This window comes from Homalodisca vitripennis, chromosome 4 (assembly GCF_021130785.1).
Source record: "Homalodisca vitripennis isolate AUS2020 chromosome 4, UT_GWSS_2.1, whole genome shotgun sequence".
Taxonomy (NCBI): Eukaryota; Metazoa; Arthropoda; class Insecta; order Hemiptera; family Cicadellidae; genus Homalodisca; species Homalodisca vitripennis.
The window spans coordinates 169,302,855-169,324,158 of record NC_060210.1 but is presented as its reverse complement, the minus strand read 5'-3'; the positions used below and the strand labels follow the sequence as shown (position 1 = coordinate 169,324,158).

General features: G+C 33.1%; 1 protein-coding gene across 3 annotated transcripts in view; it reads left to right on the top strand.

The window, feature by feature from the left end:
* The window catches only part of LOC124360588 (PDZ domain-containing protein 8-like), a 69,411-nt gene that overhangs the window by 14,366 nt on the left and 33,741 nt on the right, over positions 1-21,304 (top strand). For all 3 annotated transcript variants that reach the window (XM_046814321.1, XM_046814322.1, XM_046814323.1), the window contains exons 7-12: positions 2,331-2,461; positions 2,550-2,747; positions 6,916-7,000; positions 10,141-10,265; positions 15,165-15,364; positions 19,631-19,844. In XM_046814321.1, coding sequence (XP_046670277.1) covers positions 2,331-2,461; positions 2,550-2,747; positions 6,916-7,000; positions 10,141-10,265; positions 15,165-15,364; positions 19,631-19,844 — 953 coding nt within the window. The remainder of the gene's footprint in view (positions 1-2,330; positions 2,462-2,549; positions 2,748-6,915; positions 7,001-10,140; positions 10,266-15,164; positions 15,365-19,630; positions 19,845-21,304) is intronic.

Below are 21,304 nucleotides of genomic sequence, written 5' to 3'. Positions count from 1 at the left end.
TAAAGAGACTCCACACTTTCCGGGCAGACTCTTAACTCAAAATGACGATTTTAATTCTCTAACAGGGGGGAGATCTAGTCGGGAGGTTGCTAAATCCAGACAACCATCAAAAAGAGACATTACATCTGAAAGGATTAAACTGGCAATAAGATCCTTTTAGCCATTTAAATCTCCTGGGACAGATGGAATTTTCCCCGTCCCTTCTCCAAGAAGGGCTGGATATTCTGAATATAGTGAACTGTAATTTTTAGATGACTTAAGAACAAAAACAAACAGTGTTAGCAGTAAAATTGCTAAATAAAAATATTTGATAGTGTTTTAAGATATTAAGTCCATTGTAACCATAGACTAAAACTATGAAACTAAAAGAGTCATAAATGAAGCATTTGATAGCTGTAAACAACTTAGGAAATGCATTTTTCTGGCCATGTGAAAAAGAAAAGATAAGGGTTTAAACTATAAAAATAGTTAAGGTAATGAATAGGTTGTGGTTTTTTTAATGTAATAGGCACTACTCTTTAAAATACCATTTTTGAAGACATTAGAAATATAAATTTTTTATCACTCCGTGATGGGTTGTAGATTTTGTAAGTAGTCATTATAAAGTAGTCATATGAAATATGGGTTAAGAAAATAAGTTTTGTACAAGAACAAATAGTTTTTATTTTATATTTTAATAGTAGTATTAGAAAAAATGTCAATTTACTTTTGTGGGAATAAAGTTGTTAGTCACTGTGGCGGATTATGTTTCACTTAGAACTTAGTGTTTTGTAAATTGCAAAATATTGATTTATTTAGAGATTCATGATTTAAGATCTTTATTTGTAAATGCAAAATACATATTTACATTACACGTCAAATACTAAGAACTAAACCTTACATAACAAATCTTTTACACAGTAATAACATTTATCAAGAAAGTTTGTCTTTAATTTTTGTTCAAATAAACGTAAATTGTGCTTTTTTTTAATATCCAATGGTTATTGTGTGCTTTTGCACCTAAGTGGACCCCTCTCAAATGCGTTGGTACTATGTGCAGCCACAGATATCAGTTCTCTTGATCTGGTCGGATACTGATGGTAGTATCCATTGCTTACAAAAAGCTTTGGATTACCCTTAACAAAAGAGCATAGCTCGTACCCCACCAGACCCGCCAGAGTAAGGATTTTTAATTCACCAAAAAGAGGTTTACAAGTCTCGAACCTCCTACATCCTGAGATGATTTGCAGACACCATTTCTGGAGGACAAACACTCTATTGAAATTTGCCACGCTGGATGGACCCCAGAACATCAACCCATACCTTAAAATCGATTTAACATGAGAAAAATATACTGTCCGTTGAACATCTTGGCAAGACGGTTGAGAGCAAATCCCATGGTTCAAAGCCTTTTGCAGACATGTTTCATGTGGCCGCTCCATGTGAGCCTATTATTGATATATAAACCCAGAAATCTAACTGAAGTTTCTTGCTTGGCTGCCTCACTTCCTAGTTTGATAAGACCCTGAACTAAACTGGTTTGCGTTCTCCAGATGAAACTGGATGATATTAGTTTTGCTGATGTTTAACCTTAGTTTATTTTAAATGTACCACTGATTTAAACTTTGCAACTGGATGTTTGAATTTGATATAGTCAAATGTTGGGATTTATTGGACACAAGAAAAGAACAATCATCAGCAAACATCGTAACTTTGAGGTCTGTTGAAATTTTTGGAAGATCATTTACGTAAATGAGAAATAATACAGGACCAAGAATAAATCCTTGAGGAACACCACAAGTAATGGTTCTATACGATGAGGAAACTTTACTTTGGAGATTTTGTGTTATCATGGAGCTTTGGATTTTTCAGCCAACTTTCTACTGGCCTGAGCACATATATACATCAGTAGGGGTGCACTTGCTTTTCTCCCAGTCACTCTTTTCTAACAAGTCTAGCTCCCTTGCCAGCCTACAACTGACACCCATATCACCTCATTACTGTCATTACCCACACACTTCATAGAAGTAACTTCTTTATAACACTCCATAGAAGGTTATAAGTCTTCAAGGAATTTTGTATAAGCAAAAAGAGGTTGAAGGGGAGGGAAAGAGAGCACATTTGAAGCAGGTATGATATATAATATGATACATTCATAATATGATGTATGATATATAATATACTCTTAATTTGTGAGAGGACAGAGCAGCAGGCTGTAGTCATGGGAGCCATGACAGTACACAGGAAACAGCAACTCAAAAATCGTATAACTATTAAAAGTATTTTAACAACATCTAAGAGGAATCAGTGTTAATTTGACATTAGTCTGATTGAACTGTGTGAATGTCTAGACAGTATGGCATGGGTGGAGATGGTGCACTCTGAGACTGGCAGCTATCTAACGGTGGATGTCAGTGTACTCAAGCAAGGTAACTCCCTTGGTGTACACTTCAAACAGGAGTTTGTGGCAGACAAATATCAGGTAACTTACTCATTTTAATATTAATAAAAGTGAATATCTCGTATGCTGTGAATTATCATCATGTCAAGAACAAATTTGGTTTGTTTAGGTATGTTTTGTAGTGGAATCAGTGGCTCCGTACGTGGTAGCAGAGGTCCGTCCTGGGGATATCCTGGTGGCTATTGATGGCAAGAAAGTGACCTCACTCACTCAGATCAGCAAGTGCACCAAGCAAGCTGGGGACCGAGTGCCTCTCAGACTTGAACGGAGGCTCAAGATCTTGCCTGGCCCTCCTAGTGATGACAAGGTACACTCTAGTATTACTCATTATTTTGTGTTCTTGATGTTGTCTGGCCTTCAGACAAAATACACTATGGTGTTACTCATTATTTCATTCTCAAGATATTTCAAGGCTCTCCTAGTGATGACAGACTCCTCCAAATTCCAACACCATGCTGAATGGTGTACCGTTATTATAGTACATATATTATATTACTTTGGAGCTAATACTTTATAAATCAAAACAACTTTTTGGAAATACTTGATTTATTCTGAATTAAAGTTCACACCCAAAAATTTAACAAAGTTTACAAACTTTAGATTTGATTTTCTTCAAAAACTTCTCACAATCGGTTAAATCTAATTAAGAGTCTGTTTCAGAAAAATGAATTAAAATGAAAATGAAACTAAAATTGTATACTTCTCCAAAATGGTTTAAAACCCTTTGGATGCCAGCCCATTTTCCAAAAGTACTACCCAGAAACGCCAAGGGCATTTACAGCAGTTTTGCAAGCTTTCACTAAATGTATCATAACTTTTTTATTTTTTAACAGATATTGATGATTTTTTTACCATTATTTTGCTTATGGAATGCCCTTGTTCTGTTGATAAATTTTAGTTGCATAAATGTTATTTTAAACTTTTTAAAAAGTTAAAAATTAAGAAAAAAAAGTTAAAATTTCCAAAAAACATTTTTTTTAGCACAAATAAGTGGTTTTAAAAGAAAATGTATGCTGATTTCCTGTTATATCCTAGTAAATTATATCTAACCCTTAACCTAATTACAAAATTTCAAAAGCCTACCTTATATAGAAGTCCCATTATGATTTTTTTTCACTAAATGTTGACACGGGCACAGTTTTTGTAATTTGCATGGACGTTGTATGTAATGTTACACTATATTCACAAATCAATATTTGGACACTATACAAATCGGTACTTTGGGATTATACCAACCACACCACTATGAAGAACACAAAAATATAAATTTATAGATATATTATAAACAAACATTGTAGAACGAAAAAAACAACTTTTTAATTACAAAATTACAAACTTACAAAGATTATCAATTGTTAATGAGGTCAGATTCGCTTAAAACTTTTTTCAATGAACTTAGAACATTATAAAACGATGTATTTGAGTAACAGAACTAACATTCCATCAATCAACAAGCATTTCCAGGTATTGTGATCGGGTATGTGGTCGCTGTTATCTTATCTTTCTCGAGAATCCCGATTACGGCAGGCCGCGCGGCATCACATGATTATTTAAGTTTTTTTGCACGGTACATAATTGCCTTTCCATTACAATTCAATTTATATTTCTGATCAGCCCCTCTAGAATTATATTTACTGATAGATATTATCTCGAAGGATGTTTTTTCTTTCGTTGACATCAGCGCGAGCTTCGGAAGCACCTTCGGCCGGAGGCACTCGCATTTTGGGTGGCGGAGTTTGATCAAGAATAATGACAAGTTTTGTGTGTTTTTTTTTCAATAAAGAGTTTAGTTTTTGTTTGGTAATGTTTGTTTTTGTTGAATTTTTTGTGTTTGGAGAAATGTAGGGGTAAAATACGAAAGTACAACAAAGCGAACGGGCGGCGAGACTCTGCAATCACGTTATCTACTACACCGCTCGACTTTTGACCTCTGTCTGAGGATGGGGAGGGTTTATGTGAAAGACAATTCCTGTTTTTATACTGACGAAAATATTGTTCTACTCTAATCTAGTAATCAGTAGAAGCTAAATGTCAACTGTCTGAGGATGGGGAGGGGTTTGCGATAAGACAATTCCTGTTTTATATCGACGAAAATATTGTTCTACGCTAATCTATTAATCAGTTGAAGCTAAATGTCAAATAACGATTCATGTCTGGGTGTAGTCTGTATAATCCCAAAGTACCAATGAATCTAATAAAAGGGGGGCATAGTAAAAAATGCCCTAACAACAAAAGTAATGAGAGAATTACAAACGTAAAACAACGCATAGCAACACGAACGTAACCTCAATCTCGACCAAACAATTCAACAGCTGCGAAGCTCAAATACGACCAAACAAACAGTCCATAAACGAATTAACTACTTTGTGGTTTGCAAAGCAACTAATCGACTATCGATTAGTCAAAATTTTCGCGGTAATAAGATGAACTATAAGAAAATTACAGGTGAAAAACGTGACGTACCTATATTACGGCCGTTGGCGATTTTCAGTTGAGTAGCCGACGGCCGTAATATACCGGTACTTTGGCATCCAAAGGGTTTTAAATTAACAAAATAAAATAAAAAGTTCTCTTCTCAAAATATTCAAAATCAAAATAACACAAAACTTGATATTAACTTTACGATCAAAGTCTAATTGACAATACTTCAGAAATTGAATTAATTCACAGACTCTGTAATATGGGTGAAACTTTAGAAATTTAATCACAACAGTATAAAAATAAAATATGTTAACTAAACGCTGGTACGGGACTTACTACTTTGAAGACTATGGAGGCTGATAGGAAAACTAATACGCACTAAAGAAAATTAATAACTTGATTTAAATTACACCCGATAAAAAGAATTACTCTATATCCCAAACTAGAGGATTAGAGGAAGAACTACTGCTTCTCAACTGGACGTCTGCACCCTGTCGTCGACACTCCAACACTGCTCCCCGCCTCTCTCAAGACAACCGGTTCGGGACCGTATCACCGTAGACATCTCGATCAGCCGATTTACTTGTCTCGAACCAACAAACAATGTCCACGCACAGCGTCTAGTTAACAAAAGAGCCTACTTCCTACCGCGATTCAGCATAATAATTACAACTACGTACAATGGAATGAGTAACATGATAGGAAAATTAAGCTCAAAAGCTTTGTATGACGTCATTAGTTCTTACCCAGTCGCAATCTTACAAAACTTTCACCATCGAGAATGACAGTCACTTTGCTCTCTTCTGTATTATTAGTTTTAGCCTATTTTTGGCTGACCACTTTGTGATAGTAAATGTTCAATATCCATCATTATCTCATAAATTAATTGGATGCTATTAGTTTTACATTGGTCTTAATGGTTAACCACGATGGTAACAAAAAAATAGAAGAATAAATAAACTTGTAAACACATTGAGTTATGTAAATGTTTTAAAAGTTTTTAAAATTTTATTATTTATTATTAACCCATTGAGGAAGACATACAAGCTGATCACGTACCGAGTGGATGAATGCTGAGGTACGAGATGATTACATAGTTTATCTTTAGCCATTTGTTATTGTTGTAGGCTGTTCCAGTTCTGAAAATATCCACTAGGTATTGTTGGTATGGTTTTCACTGATTCTTTTACTAAGATTAAAATACATTTCATTTCGTTTTGTTACTGGTAGCACTGAATTGATCACCTGTTTGTTTGAATGCTTTCTCAATGTTTTCAATTGTCACCTATTACATGCAAGGTTAGATTGTTTTTTGTTTTTGTTTAGTTGAGAGATTGGTCAAAATAATTAAAAGAAAAAGTGCAGAATCTGTTGTTGCTTTGTAATTAGGCAGTGATTACAAGTGCAATTTTTATCAGTGACAGTGATGGAAGCGTGGAAGATGTCAATATTTCCCATGCTCAAAAACCATTTGCCAATTCACAGTGTGCAAGAGTAAAGAACCATAACTTTAGGATAAATATTTTATAACTAAACAGTAAGTTTTTGTTTATTAGTAGAGTAATTTTGTGTATAGTGAATAAAAATATCTGAATTTCCTAGGAATCAAGAAGTTAAAATAAATGTCGAGCAAAATCATAAAAATCGTTACTCGTAATATTTTCTTTATATTGTTTTTGAGCTTGTTTCAGATATAATCATGGAAATCTTTATTTATATAAAGTACTTTATCATATTTAGGTAAAGTATGTTAAAAAGAAGCTAAACAAATTTTTGTTTTCAAAAATGTATAACAATATTTACAACATTAATAATTTTGTTTAATTAATAGTTTAATTACATAGTATTTAGTGTATTAAATGAAGATTGTACTGTAAAGACAATGGTAAAGAAATATTGCTCATCTTTTATGGATTTTGTTTTAGAAAACTTTAACCAGTCTTCTATTTTTCCTACAAATTTTTCAGACAGAATATAAAAAATGTTAATGCTCTATAATGTACGATCTATACAAACATTACATAGCCAACTAACAGAGTTTACATGGTGTGCAGTTACTGGAAATCTCAGGGCTGAGACACCGAAGGGGTTCAGGGGACAAAACTGATAGTGACAGCAGCAATTCCACTTCTCTGTCAGGTACTGTTTTATTTTGATCTAAACTCACATCTTTTAAACCATTCTAACTGATGTCATGTAATGGTCTCTGTTATCGCCTTAGTGTCTGTAAATGTACATTTGTTGCCAGCAGCTTGTACAAAACCACTACGGATAATACATTAATCAAAAGAATTTTTTTGTAACTGACCATTGACATAATTATGTTGTTCTTCAGTGGCTCAACAGTGGCTATTTATGTTTATAAATCAGTATAGAAATAACTCAAAAGTGAAGTATTTACATTTGTAACCCTAGAAGTGGCTTCTATAGTAGCACAGTATTCTAGGTGTACTGGCAGCATCTTTTTGAATAATCAATCATTCAACCATGCTTTAAACATAAAATGTGATAGTATCAGTGGGCATAATGACTGATTCGGCAAAATACGATTTTCGTGTTATTAACCTATTGCTATTGTCCTCCTAACAAAAATATATACCGTTTTAGGGGGTGTAAATCACAAATAACTTTGTTTTTTAATAATTGAAATGTAAATTTGTGGTTATATTTGTGTACTGGAGCTTCTTGTTATCTATGTTTCTCAGCATTATTTGCTACAGATAGCTTAACTGGGTGCTCTGTGATCAGAACAGTTTAGTTGTGCACCATCTACCGGTCGGTGCAGTCTCTTCAACAATGGCGTTTACTCGTACACTTAATCGCAGAATGTTCACTATAATACAGTTAATTAATTTTTAAGTTTTTTTACATGTTTGATTGTGAATTACATAAGCAGTTAAATTATTAGGAAATTAATTTATTCTTTTTTAATTGGTAATCATGTTATTTCAAAGTGATAGTGGTTTTTCCTGTAATTATGTGTTATTTTTAAATCAATAAAAGCTATTTTTATGTGATCGGAAGTTACCCTGTGGTATGTAATTGCATAGGTCAAAAAATACAATAAAATTCATTCCTTTGCTGCGTTCAAAAAACTGTTTTTGGTAAAAATTTTCAAACTGTCCCTCTCTTATTAGCTAATTATAAACTCTTATTAGTAATAATAGAATGTTTTTTTACATGAAATCTCTTCTAGTTTAAGTATTATAATGAAAAAATTGGTAAAGCCCAGCAAGCAGAAGGTTTAAAGTCAATATTTTTAATGTAACAACCCATTTTTTACTTAATCAAAAGGAAATAGATCATTTACTGATTCAATAAATACCAAATATATTGTAGTCTTTCTCTTTGGATTTTGTCAAAGAATTCATAAAAACCCATTTTTGTATTGTTTTTAAGGGAATTTTTATTATACCATTCTGATGGGGTTGGTAAACCTGACTGATATTTCATTTCACACACTGTTGGAATCAGCTGTTTAGTGAAATATATAAAATACTTGACAAACTCTTAACATATTGTTCAAATTAGTATTGTTTTTCTTGTTGTCTTTAATGTTTTCAAATACCTTGCTTGTATTTGCATTACCACCACCTTGGTTGGTTGGAGTACCTCCTGATTAGGGCCAAGTCTGGGTCCATGTCCGCTTTCTTGTATCGACTCCCTGCCCATTTCCTTTACAATTTACACTGTAAACTCTAAATGGCTTTGTCATGTTTTCTTTATACAGTACATATGTATTGAGCATCATTTCACCAAACAAATTGAGGACTAGTACTTTCTTCCTGAACTGTATATGTTTTCAGTCATCCTGGTACTGGTATAGCATCTAGTCTGCACCATCAATTTCTCTCATAAGATGTATGCTCTCATTAGCAGAAGGCTTTGTAGAAATAAATATTTTGTTACCTCTTCTCATGGATTTTGTTATGGACTCAGCTTTGCCACTGGTTGATAGTAATAAAGCCAGCTTTTTTTAAGGTAACCCAGTACAATTATACGATTTCTCCTCATGTAGTTAGTTTAACCTACTGAAAATGTTGTCGTCATTTGTTCAGGAATCCTTTTTCAGTTGTGATGTAGAGTATCTGTTACAAATGTTTCTTCATATTTAAATATTTTGCAAATCTAGTAGGTGTAATAAAGTTATCTATATAAATAATGTGGTAACCTTTTTCTTAAAGATTAGCTTTGTCACCAAATTCTTGTATTCACCTTCAGCTCTCTGGTAAACAAGTAAACTTACACAGTAATGTAATGCTGCTTCGCACAGCTCTTCACACTCCAGCGTTGATGTTTCTTGGGCATGTATTGTAAAAGTTGTGAGAATAAGTTTGTGTGACAATCATACTTTCGCCCACTGATATATTTTGACTAGGTGTGAAATGAAGTATTGAAACATTACTCGTTATTGACTAAAGGTTTGAACCTAGTACAGGGATCATATCCATTTTCATTTGGTTTTGGCAGGTTTCTTGTGTCAACAAGGTGGCAAAACTGCCTGAAAGCGATTTCTGGTGAACATACCGGGATAACCAGGGAACGATTTGACTTTAAGAGGTTCACCAATAGGACTCAATATTAGGCATGTTTTTAATTCCTGCATTTATCAAAACTATAATAAAGGGATATTTTTCTGATGGAGCGACTGATCTCCAGACTTGTGCTCTGCTGTGTCACGGTTAGCTTCAATAAATTATCTAGCATGCTTATTAGTGTATTGAATTATCATATAAATTAGAGAACCAGTGAAAAAGTTTGAAATAAGAACAAACGTGTGATTCTTTTTCAACACAATGTTTTGGCCCAGGAAATTCATGAAAACTAAAAATATGGTCCGGCGTATAAAAATGATCAGTAGCATCCGTAACGTCAATCCATCTCATTTTATTCTCTAATTCATTAGAAGTGTTTATTTTATCATTAGGGAGCATTTCTGACTCAATTAGGCCAATAGGATCAGTAGGCGGTCTAAGCCTAGACTGAATACGTTGCCTATTTCTAATTGGGACGTCGTTGTATTTTCTGAAGTAAACCAGGTGTAGATTCACATGTTTGAAGAACTGTATACATCGTTAGTCTCATTTGAGATGTGTTATTTTGTTAAAATAGTGATATGTTGTACTATTGTGTCAAATTATGCAGTTTTTACATTAAGCACAATTTTTATAAACTAGTTCTAACATTAATTATATTATTTATAAATTATAATAATGGTTCCACAATTATGTGTTTATATATTATGAATATAAATAGTACTTCTGTATATTTATATGCAGATTCCCCAGCAAAGAAAACAGTGCAAGAGACTCCAGAGCACAAGGTAATCCACAGATTGTCTTTTGGTGCAGAAGTTGAACAGCAGCTACAAGTTCTAACTACCAGGGAACAACCATATTCACAGGTAATAATAGTAATTACAGTTTTAATGTGATTCTATTTCCCTCATAGAAATCTGCACACATAGAACTCCTGATTCAGATTTTAGTGTTTGTATTGATAAGCTAGAGGTATTATTAATGTACTTAAGTGTTAATCCTCATAAATACTTTTCATTAGTGTATGGCTTAAATGTTGATTTATCGAATCTTAAAAATAAGGCTGATGTGCAGTGCTTTGAAAATGTAATGAGGTCTGCAAACTTTTATCACATTAATAACACACCTACTCTACTTGTACAAGGAACTCTGCCTGCCTGGATAATATATATACAAATAGGGACAAAAAAAATCTTTTCCTAGTGTTTACTGGAGCAAGATATAATATATGACCATGCTGGTGCATGGGTAGATTTCTCTGTAATAGGTAAAAGATCTAACATGGATTCTAATTCAAATAGGCTTAAATCTAAACGTCTTTTGACGTCCAATAGGCTTAACAAACTAAATGTGAGTCGAAGAATGGATGTGGGCTGGACTTTGATGTGTTCAGTCACTAATGCATATATAGCTAGTAAATTGTTTGAAAATAGTTAACCCTTTTAGTGCCAAAGGTGAAAAAAATCCATATTGAAAAGTGCTGAGTTATTATTTGTGAGACTATGCGTAAAGTGCCAGAGGTTTTGGACAAAAACGCAAGGTTTAAAAAAAATTTACCTAAAATTTATTTTCAATCATAAAATGTTTCTTTTAAATTTTTTTAGAGGTAAATGAAGTATGCATAAAAAAATATGTAACATTCAAATTTTTATTTAGTGAAAAAAAATTTAAAATTACTTTATACAGCGACATTTGCACAGAAGAAAATCCATTTTAAGAGGTTATAACTTATATAATATAAGAAAAATTTATTTTTAAATTTCAATATTTCATCATAAATAGCTTTTAAAAGCAACCTAAAATCATGTGTAATAATCTAATATTGTACCATAGACAAAATTATAAAAAATTAGTCAAGCACTAGAGGTGTGTTTTTTGCTAAAGAAATTCAGTTAAAGTTTATTTTTCACCATAAAAGCTCTTTTTTATATATTTTTGAAATGTCAATACTTTAATGATAAAGACCATTTAAAATCTATGCAAAATCATGTGTAATAAAACATTACTTATTAAAACGCATCTCAAAATAAACATAACATTACCCAGGCAATTTTAAAACAAACTACAACTCTATCTTCATTGACACTCGGACATATCACCTTATACATCTACCCATACATCTTCTAAAAGTTTTTTATGTGACTTTCATAATTTTTTTTATTAATTTTAATAACTAATATAATTTATAAACTTCACTTCTGGCTGGTTTATACCTTCCAGTTGAACCTACCACTGGGCACAACAAAACTTGATGTCACTTAAATCTGGGCAACCTTATGGATGTCCAGGAGCGGCACATCACTAATCGCAAATTTTGAGATTCTGGGGTTCATGGGCAATTCAATAGGTCTAGTCTACTGTGGGAGATGACGGTTGGAGTTGGTGGGGTTTGTTCCCTAACAATCAGAGGTTCTTGCTAACCTCAACAAGGGTATACCACCCCCTGCCTGCTTGACTGGAGAGGCTGGTTCAGAGCTGGCCTCCCCTTCTTCCGGGGAGACATGACCTTTGAGATGTAGTGCCCTAATTCTTCCTCATGGATCTCGATAGGAGGCGGCCCCTACTCCCTAACCTTACCCATCCTGAATATCCTGTCACTCCGAAAGCAGCACAAAGGTTCTTACAGGACTAAGTGCAATTTATAACCTTATTATCCTAAGAGAACAAAAAAAATTAAAACAATATTTATAAACTCTTTAAATGAATAAAAACGCACAATTGTATAACACAGAAAAAATGCTCCACTATTCGTCTCGATACCGCCATCCAACTGAGAAAGTGTTGTATTTTTAATTGTTTACATCATCTAACACCTGTACAAAGTAGAAATAAGTTATAGAGGTACTACAAATGAAATTGTCTCGTTCCGACAAATTTAGATGTTTTTGTGTAGATACATATCGTCTCGGAGTGAGACTCTCGGTGCTAAAACGTATTTTTACATTGTCTCGTAGTGAGATCCCGTAAAAAAAAGGGCTAAAGTTTTTATTTTAACTTGCATTGACCAAGAGTCACTGTCACCAACAAATTAAAACATTCTAGTCGTAAAAAACTGGTTTACTCCCCAAATTGAACTAATGAGATGTTACATGATAACTTTATATGGCATGTGGAAATGAAGGTTTGATAAGTATTTACAAAACATTTAGACCTATGGTCTTGCCTTTTCACGTGCTGCAAAACCAAGCAGTATACGCATCTTGTGGAATTTTATTTCTCCTTATTCATGCTGAAAATTTTTAATTTATGAAAAATATCTTTTTACAGTGATCCCTTAAAAATTTCCGTAGATACATTTACTGTATTATAATATGTACTACCACATACCTGTGACTTCGCCCGCAATTTCTATGCAACATTCAGTGTATTTGTTTGAACAGCTGCCACAATTTCAGTAACACTTAACACGTTCGCTGCGGGCCACTGTCCGGACAGTCCCGTGACCCTCGCCAAAACTGCAGTGCCGATACGCACAATGCATTGCTTATTGTTTCACTTGTCACATGCTGCGATCTTGCGGGAATTGTCGGAACTTTTCAAGCTTGTTCTAGATGAAGTATACTTACTTTCTGATACGTCAGTTCGTCCTGGAAATGCGGGCCTACTGTCCCGACAGTGCCAGCAAAAGAGCTGAAATTTCAAAAGTTTATTGCTATTATGAACCAGTAGGAAAACAATAAAACACGTATTCCTAATTTCTTTTCCCTTGTGTTATTGTTTTCGTGAGTAGACGTATTAGCAGCTAGGCTTGTTTACAAATTGGATAGGTTATTACTACTAAATTAAAAGTAAGGTAATCTTTTACCGGTATTGTGATTTTATCTATATGTGTGGTTTCAATATTTTGATTATAGACATTATACATATATTTTGCTTTTTTGTATACAGTATGTATTGTCTCCTTAGTAAATTCATTCAAACGATACTTTTATTTGTTTTACTGTGAGGACAGCACGCGGCGGCAATCTGCACCGCGGGCTCTGTGGGTGTTTTACGCTATGTGCGGGACTACTGTCCGGACAGTAGCGTTGTCTAGCAACGGAACCTGATGCATATCAAAGTCGATTGAGGTATTCTTGCTACTTTTGGACATCACACAACACATTTGGTAGGTTATAGTTAAATGTTATATAGCCCATCATATGTTAACATAAATGATGCCATGCCAAAAATGCGGGCCACTGTCCGGACAGTCCCGATGATTAAGAACGTAATATAATCGAATATCATTATTTTATAGCGCATCAAACCAAAATAACGCCAATTCAACGAAAATCGCAAGTTCGAATTTTGCCGCATATCGGGTACATCATTGGTCGCTCTTGCCGCAGCGAACGTGTTAACCTATTTTATATCAACGTAGAGGAACTCCAAAGTTAGTTCATAGCTTTCTAAGTGAAAGCACTTGTGATATAATACGATAGGGTTCTATGATATTTGTAATAAGTAATTAGTTGTATATCATGCATCATGCAGATACCCTTTTTCAGTGTTCATGACTAAGAGGACCAGAAGTTAAGCAACATTGCAAGTAATTCTTATTTCAGGTTTTGAGTTTCTAGTTCAAGTTAATTATATTTCCAACGCAAAATTGGAGTTTGCTATTTTGCCCTGAAAAACAATATAAATAGACGTATATTTAATTTTGTAATGAGGTTGAAATTGTATGAATATAGATGTTGTTATTTAAAATTAAAAACTTAAAATCAACATCAATAATACGTATACATTTAAATTCTTACATTACAACAATTGACATTCATATATAAAGATAGTACATGATACAGTATAATACGCTTACCTTTGCTTGCATCTCATTATCATACCATTGCTCATGTAATTGTTCACAATATCATACTATTTCCTCAGTCAATTGTAGAAATTATATTGGTATTTATATATGTAATCAGTATCTTATACCTTATCAGTCAGAAATGTATGCGATGTCCCTTGAACGATATCCCGTCATAAAAAATTACATTTAGTGTCTTGTGTATTGCTTTGTGACTCCACTTGCTATAATCACGGACTCACAGCACTCATTTATTTCTTTAACTTTAAATTATAGTTATGGATCGAATGGTTGTTGAATCAAGCTAATGATCAGTCCCTCTGATTTTGGTCCTTCACCTACTGTAAATATGCCGTCCCACAATGTCAAAGAAACTAAATTCAATACCTTAACATGTACACATTCCCAATTTAGTTCATAAATTAAAATTCAGAATAATTTCATTGGTGTGCCTTGTTGCCACAATGTTGAAATAAGTAGTGTTGTTATTTTTGATATGCTTTCACACTATAAATGTAAGCAAATTGAAAATATTGGTTAAATTAAATAAACATATGGTTGTTCTATCATAATACAATGTTTAAACAGAACAGTTCATTACATTTAACAGGCTCTTTTAATTTATATTAAACAACTTCCAAGACCAAGATGTAATTGTTTGCTGCTTTAAAGACCAGAAAGGTGTAGTCCGAAGGGATTTTTGAAGTAAGAATAGCCAAAAATATTACATCCCAAGGGCTCTAAGAATGTCCATGTAAAATTTCAATACAATCGGTTGAATAGTTGTGTGTGAAAAAAAAAACGAAAGGTACTTTCGCATTTATCATTCATTATATTAGAGGTTTGTGTAGAGTGATTTTACTATTCATCATTTGCCTTACAAAAATTTGAACCTGAAGATTGAACTCAATAATCCTGAAGAAGTCATGTTAAAAATAGTAAATTGGAATTATTTATTTGTGTTGTGTTACAGGTAATAACGTTCAATGAGACTTTGAAATTCAACATTCTTCCCGAACATAGATTTCTGAACCTCAGTGTGTGGAGCAAAGGTGAGAAAAACACACTGTTGGGCCACATCAGCCTGCCCTTGGCGTTGCTGTGTGTGTCTTCCATGGGTCACCACATCGACACCCACTTCTTGTTGCCTCCACTGCCACATCTCATCAACAGGTACTCATGATGATGTACTACTGATTTTTTTTATTTTCTTCACTTATTTATAATACAATACAATATTTGTCAAGATTTGTTTTGTATTCAACTCACATGAATGTTTTCCATCTTAAGTGAGTAGCTTGGATTGGATATTATTCACTGTGACTTTGATATTTAAATGGACTGTTTTATATTACAAGGAATTTTATCTTCTCTTTTCCCAACTGACACCATCGTGTTCTTCGCATGCTTACCATTACGTTGGTGTTTGCTGTGCCATTATGACGGTACTTGTTCTTTCTTGCCTGTTGTACATGTATCATGTGTCATTTGTTTCTGCAGTACATCTGTTCGTAGTGATTTTTTTTTCATAAGACTTAGTGACGGGTTCAAGTATGATTATGTTTATTCTTTTGGAAATGTGATAAGAGTTGAATCCAGTCCTCGAAATGTTAATTTTATAATTGTAGTACTTAACGATGGAAAATATCCATAATCTTTCATTCCTTCAACCATTTATCATCAATAATGAACTTTAAACTAACAACTGTTTATTTTGTTATTTTAGTAGATTTTTCATTGCCTGTTCTCTAATTATTATTCGGGAATCTTTTCGTTTTGTATGTTTTTTTTTAATTTTCTGATTAAATTTCAACAAAGTATTGGCATTACCTACGATGCACATACAATTATTTGTAACACTATCTTAGTCTTTGTAAGCCCTAGTGTATATTTTTCCAAACAACTATTTTAATTAATTCACACTTTTTTTCTTATAAAACTTGTATAAACTAAAGCTGTTCATATGGACAGTACAAATGTTTTTACTTAACTCTCCAGTAGTTTACTATACCTCATATACTGTATCACTACTGCTCATATTTCATAAACACTTTTTTTAAGATTTGCAGAATTTTTTAATAGTTATAAATACTAAATTAAAAATATACACTATTGTTCATATTTTTATTCAGAACATATCAGACAACTCAAATTTTAAAATGTTACTATCCATTTCTTTATCACTAAAAGAAGTAGCATACACACACAGAAAAAGTATTAAATAATCACATTTTTCATATGCTTTTTTTAACAATATGTATAAATTTCAGAACCAAGTTTACTTTACAGGAAAATTTAGTACAAAAACTAAATTAATGCAATATGTAGGTAATGTCCATTAGCGAAAGAGCTACTGCTCTTTGAGCTGTTTTCTTTTGTTGCTACAGTTGTTATTCACTGTAACACGGTTGCTTATGAAGAGATGAATATGCGGCTTCTTCCCCTATCAAGAATAACTCATTCAATATGGATACAGCTATAGCAATCTATTTATAACAATGCTTTATTGCCAATACTTTAGCATTGAACCATTTCATTAGCAACCACTACAAACGCAACATGAATGACCTGCTGGGGGTTTTGAAGAAACAGACGGCTCAGCTGTGTCTTTAATAATACTTAAGTATACTCTTTAATTAACCCATTCACCTACTTCGACGGAGCCATTTCCGCCGCTACCGCCGCGGGTCCTGCCATACTTCGACGGAGCGCTTCCGCGGCAGTAATAGTTCACTTTAAACTGGACAGATAGCTGCACTAATCAAACTATGTTTCGTTTCTATGGTTACTTGTTTGTTTAGAACAATATTTTTTTCATTAGTTGGCTAAACTGATGTAAGCAAAGAATAACAGATGGATTTTACTCCATATGATACCTGTTGTTGTTAGTGTCCGTAAACATGGCTGGTAATAGGTTATGTGACAGTGAAATAAATCGTTTTATGAACGATTCTAATAATTGCAGTGAAGAATTCAGTACCGGAAGTGATCAATCAGATGTGGAATGGGATCATGTGACACGGGAACAGTTTGAAAACTCTGATATTTTCGATTCAGAAGAGGAATTACCAACTCCTGACATCGGACCGGCAACTGACTTCGTAGGCCTTGTCAATGCAGATCAATTCTTATGAATATAAATATAAATATGGTAGGGTATATAATATAAAAAACGATATAATTGTGTGTAAATATACTATGAAATATACAAAACTCTTTTGGTGTGTGACTTCTAAGGACAATAAGGTAGGCTACACAATAATAATTCCATTTCAGGTGTTAATTTTGGCAACAAAATATTGGTGGTGGGCAAAATAAAATTTTAATTAAAAATAAATTTATGTTATTACCGGTATGTTATAGGTTATATCTCATAGTAGGTTTTTTTTTTTTTTTTTTGCGGGGGCGGATGCAGGGAGTTTTAAATGGTAGGTAAGCTCAAGAAAAACACACTGCTACTAAAATTTTTTCTTAACAATGATTTACTAGGATTTACTAGAAAGTTACAGCTAAATATCTGCACACCTAAATTATAGGCAAAAATAATGGAATTCCTTGGCCCAACTGTGTGCTAAAATATTAGTAGGTGAATGGGTTAAAAGGGTTCTAGTTGACTATGCATTATTCTAATATAAAGATAACCCAGTAATGTGGAGTTGATACCATAACTTAAAGATGTATATAGAGGAAAAAATATTTCAAATCTATTGGTTGTTCCTCTTTTCAGTCTTACTCTCTAAGAACTACAGATTTGCGCAGTAAAGATAGTCCTTTGTACATGGAAGGCTATGCATAGAGCCAAGTCTTCCTTCACAGTCCACTCAAGTATATTTCAGGATTTGTCTTCCTTCTAATGAATTTTCTTATATCAGATTTAATTTCAATACTTCACCAAATCTACTCACTTTTACATGAACTTTGTATTGTTGTATTGTTAGATTTTAATACTCAAATTCATGTAATAAAAAGACTAATTTTAGGTAGATTTCATAGACAGAATTTCCAGGAGATATTTTTGAATATTCTGCTATCATTGCCCCAGAACCCAAAACCACCATAATTTTATATTTTTATATAAGTTGTTCAATTGTATGAAAATATTCTGAAATATAGTTCCAATACGTGAAAACAAACCAAAAAGGTCCTCTCATTCTATGGTGTGATTTTGCTTTGTTTAGCAGCTATCTGTATGTGTTTTAAATTTTCCAAAATCATAATTAAGAAAGTTAGTGATATAATTTTGGATTTTTTATATCTTATTAAGATGTACTTTTTTCTGATAGAAAATATATCATTAATAGTTTCAAAATGTCAGCCTTTAAAAAATTTTAAACAAAATTTCACAATATCCAACGAGAAAAGAAATCATTTTTAAGGCACATAAAAGATAGCTTGTAAAAATGTCAGTACCATATAATGTTTTAAATGGATAACACATATGCTTCTTTACTATTCTCATGTAATTAGTTTCATACTATTTTAGCCAATAAGCAGATCTCTGTCCTGTAGTTAATATCTTTCATCAATATCTAAACTCATAAGTATTTTTTCTTGGATGTTTAATTCCTCTAACAAGTTTTAAGTTAGAGCTTTTCTAAACTGAAGCTCAAAACCTGTTAGATGCAAATTGTCCTTGATTAGCTCTTTGACAAGCTCAATCTAGAATAATACCTGTCACAAAGCACATGAAATCCTTTAATACTGTCATATTCATTTTTGAGGCTCTTTAACAATGTTAGTACAGCTCTAATGCTATCATTGGGTCAGGCTTATTCACAAGAACATTAATGGTAACAGCCCCCCAGAATGTCGAAAAGCACAAATGTAATCATTTACGGAATCTGATAGGACAAATATCGTAATTTCCCACCTTTGGGGCTTATCTTTGTTGTATACTTTGAACTCAACGCTACTTTTAAACTCAGCAGTGCTTTCGCCAATACTAAAATTACTGCCAGGACAATACTGCTCTCTAAACTTGTTGTCCATATATAGAACAATATTATTACTTTTGCAGAATGTGAAAGAACACCCAAAGAATTTTGATCAGAAGAGGGTATAATGCAAATTCTAAAAATATATGTAAAATAATTTACTGAAAAAATTTTATGAATATGGGTGGGAGTCTATCTAATAGTTCAAGAAATAATATGATAGGTTAGTGGGTTAAAAATGTATTTTTAAATTAATAAGACTTTCACATTTTTTATATTTAGTGTTGTTCTAATACAATCATCATTGAAGTCTATCTCATTTAGATTAGTGTATTTAAAATTTGTATTACTGTTAACATTATTTTTGTACATATTCAACATCTTATTCTACTAAAATGTTCTACTTAAGTTTCACATTGTATCTATAGATGGAGGGGCCAAAATAATGCAAAACCAGCGTGATAAAAGTATTCCCTAAACATAATTTTCCATAATTGTTTTACAGTTCAAACCACCCACTGTCATCCCACAACGGGTTTGAACCTTGTCTCTGCTACGGAGATGTGTTACTGTCAACATGTTTCACTGCGTCTCAGATACCTGTCATAGCTCCCATCCCCACCACCAGTCTGGCACCTCCCTCTCCTCTATGCAGCGTACATGACTTCGAGCGGACACATTTCGTCAAGGCTACTCAGTGTGGATTTTGCTTTAAAAAGGTACAATACTTCTATTTACATTATATAGTAGATTACATTTATTCAGTATGTAAATTCAAAACCAAAATTTGTCTGAACTCAATCACTTTACATGTGATAAACAAATTAATTAGTTAATATTGTCAGTTCTTATGGTGTTTCATTGGTAAGAAATAAGCTACACTAACCGTAACTATTTATTATAAATACCCAAAATCATACAGTTTTTCAGATATTTTTAGTTTGTGGTTTTTTTATAACCCATTTTTCTCAGTAACTTTTTCTATTTTTTTTTTTGCCAAAAACATTCTATTTACACATTGACTGCAGGACAAATATTTTAAAACTTATTTTAAAAGATACCTAAAATAATTTTACTGTATGAAAACTTATGTTTTGGCTTTAGTATAAAGGAATGGTTATTGAAATCGGGCTTCCATAAGTTTTTCTTATGAATTTCATGGTCATGATGCTGCACACTGAGTGGGTCGCTATGTATAGTGCTAGCATCACAGCACGATCCTGACCATTACAGAATCTGTCACTAAACTAACGTATATATGTTCTACAGCACTTAGTTCACTAGTTTTATTTATTTATACACTTTTTTTCTTACTCATGATATTTTTCAAAACATGCACCAAAGCACAGGCTCAGCTGATCTGGGCTAGTTGCACAGTACCACATTGTTTTCTTGTTCCGGTTGATCTGGTAACAGGATGCGTCAATTTTTCTTTGTATTCTGTTAGCTAAAGTTCAGCTTTCACTTTTTTGGATTTTTTTGAAAGCCAAGTTGTGACCTTTTTTGAGTGGTGCTCTCAACAGGCACGCCTATAGGTGGCAAGAATGATTGAATAGTCATTTAAGTCAAGTCTAAATTCATAAAAATTCATTTTCCATGGAATTTGTTGTGCAGATTGTGCGTGTTTAGTAGAACCATTTGAAAAACGTGAAGTAAAATTTTCTTATATCAGCGCATTGTTTTTCGTTCACAAGGGTGATATGATAGTAATTGGTGAGCCCTATCTACACCACTCATGTATGCGTTATATTGTATGATGTGGAGTGGCTTTTCGTTACAGTATTATGTTTGGTGATGAAGTTTCCACCATTTCATTCTCAAATTTGGTCTTATAAAGGTCACAATACGCTTGTTACACAACTTTCCTATCATAATGCTATTCCCATACATCGCCCCAGTCTCGCCTTTCTTTAGTTTGGCAGTCTGTAAATCATTTAGGACATTTTTTTCTGTCGAGATGCAAATTCCCGGTACAATACGTATTCTGTGCAAGGAGTTGAGACCAGCGAATAACTGTTGTAAACGTTGTTAATGAAAATGGAGTGGCCATTATTCAATTTTTCTTTTACCAAGTGCTACCGGTGACTCACAGACTTTTTTAGCAGTTGGATGATCAAAATTTCAGTCAAATTAGCATTGATCAGTCAATGCAAAACTTGAATACTTGGAAAGTCATCTG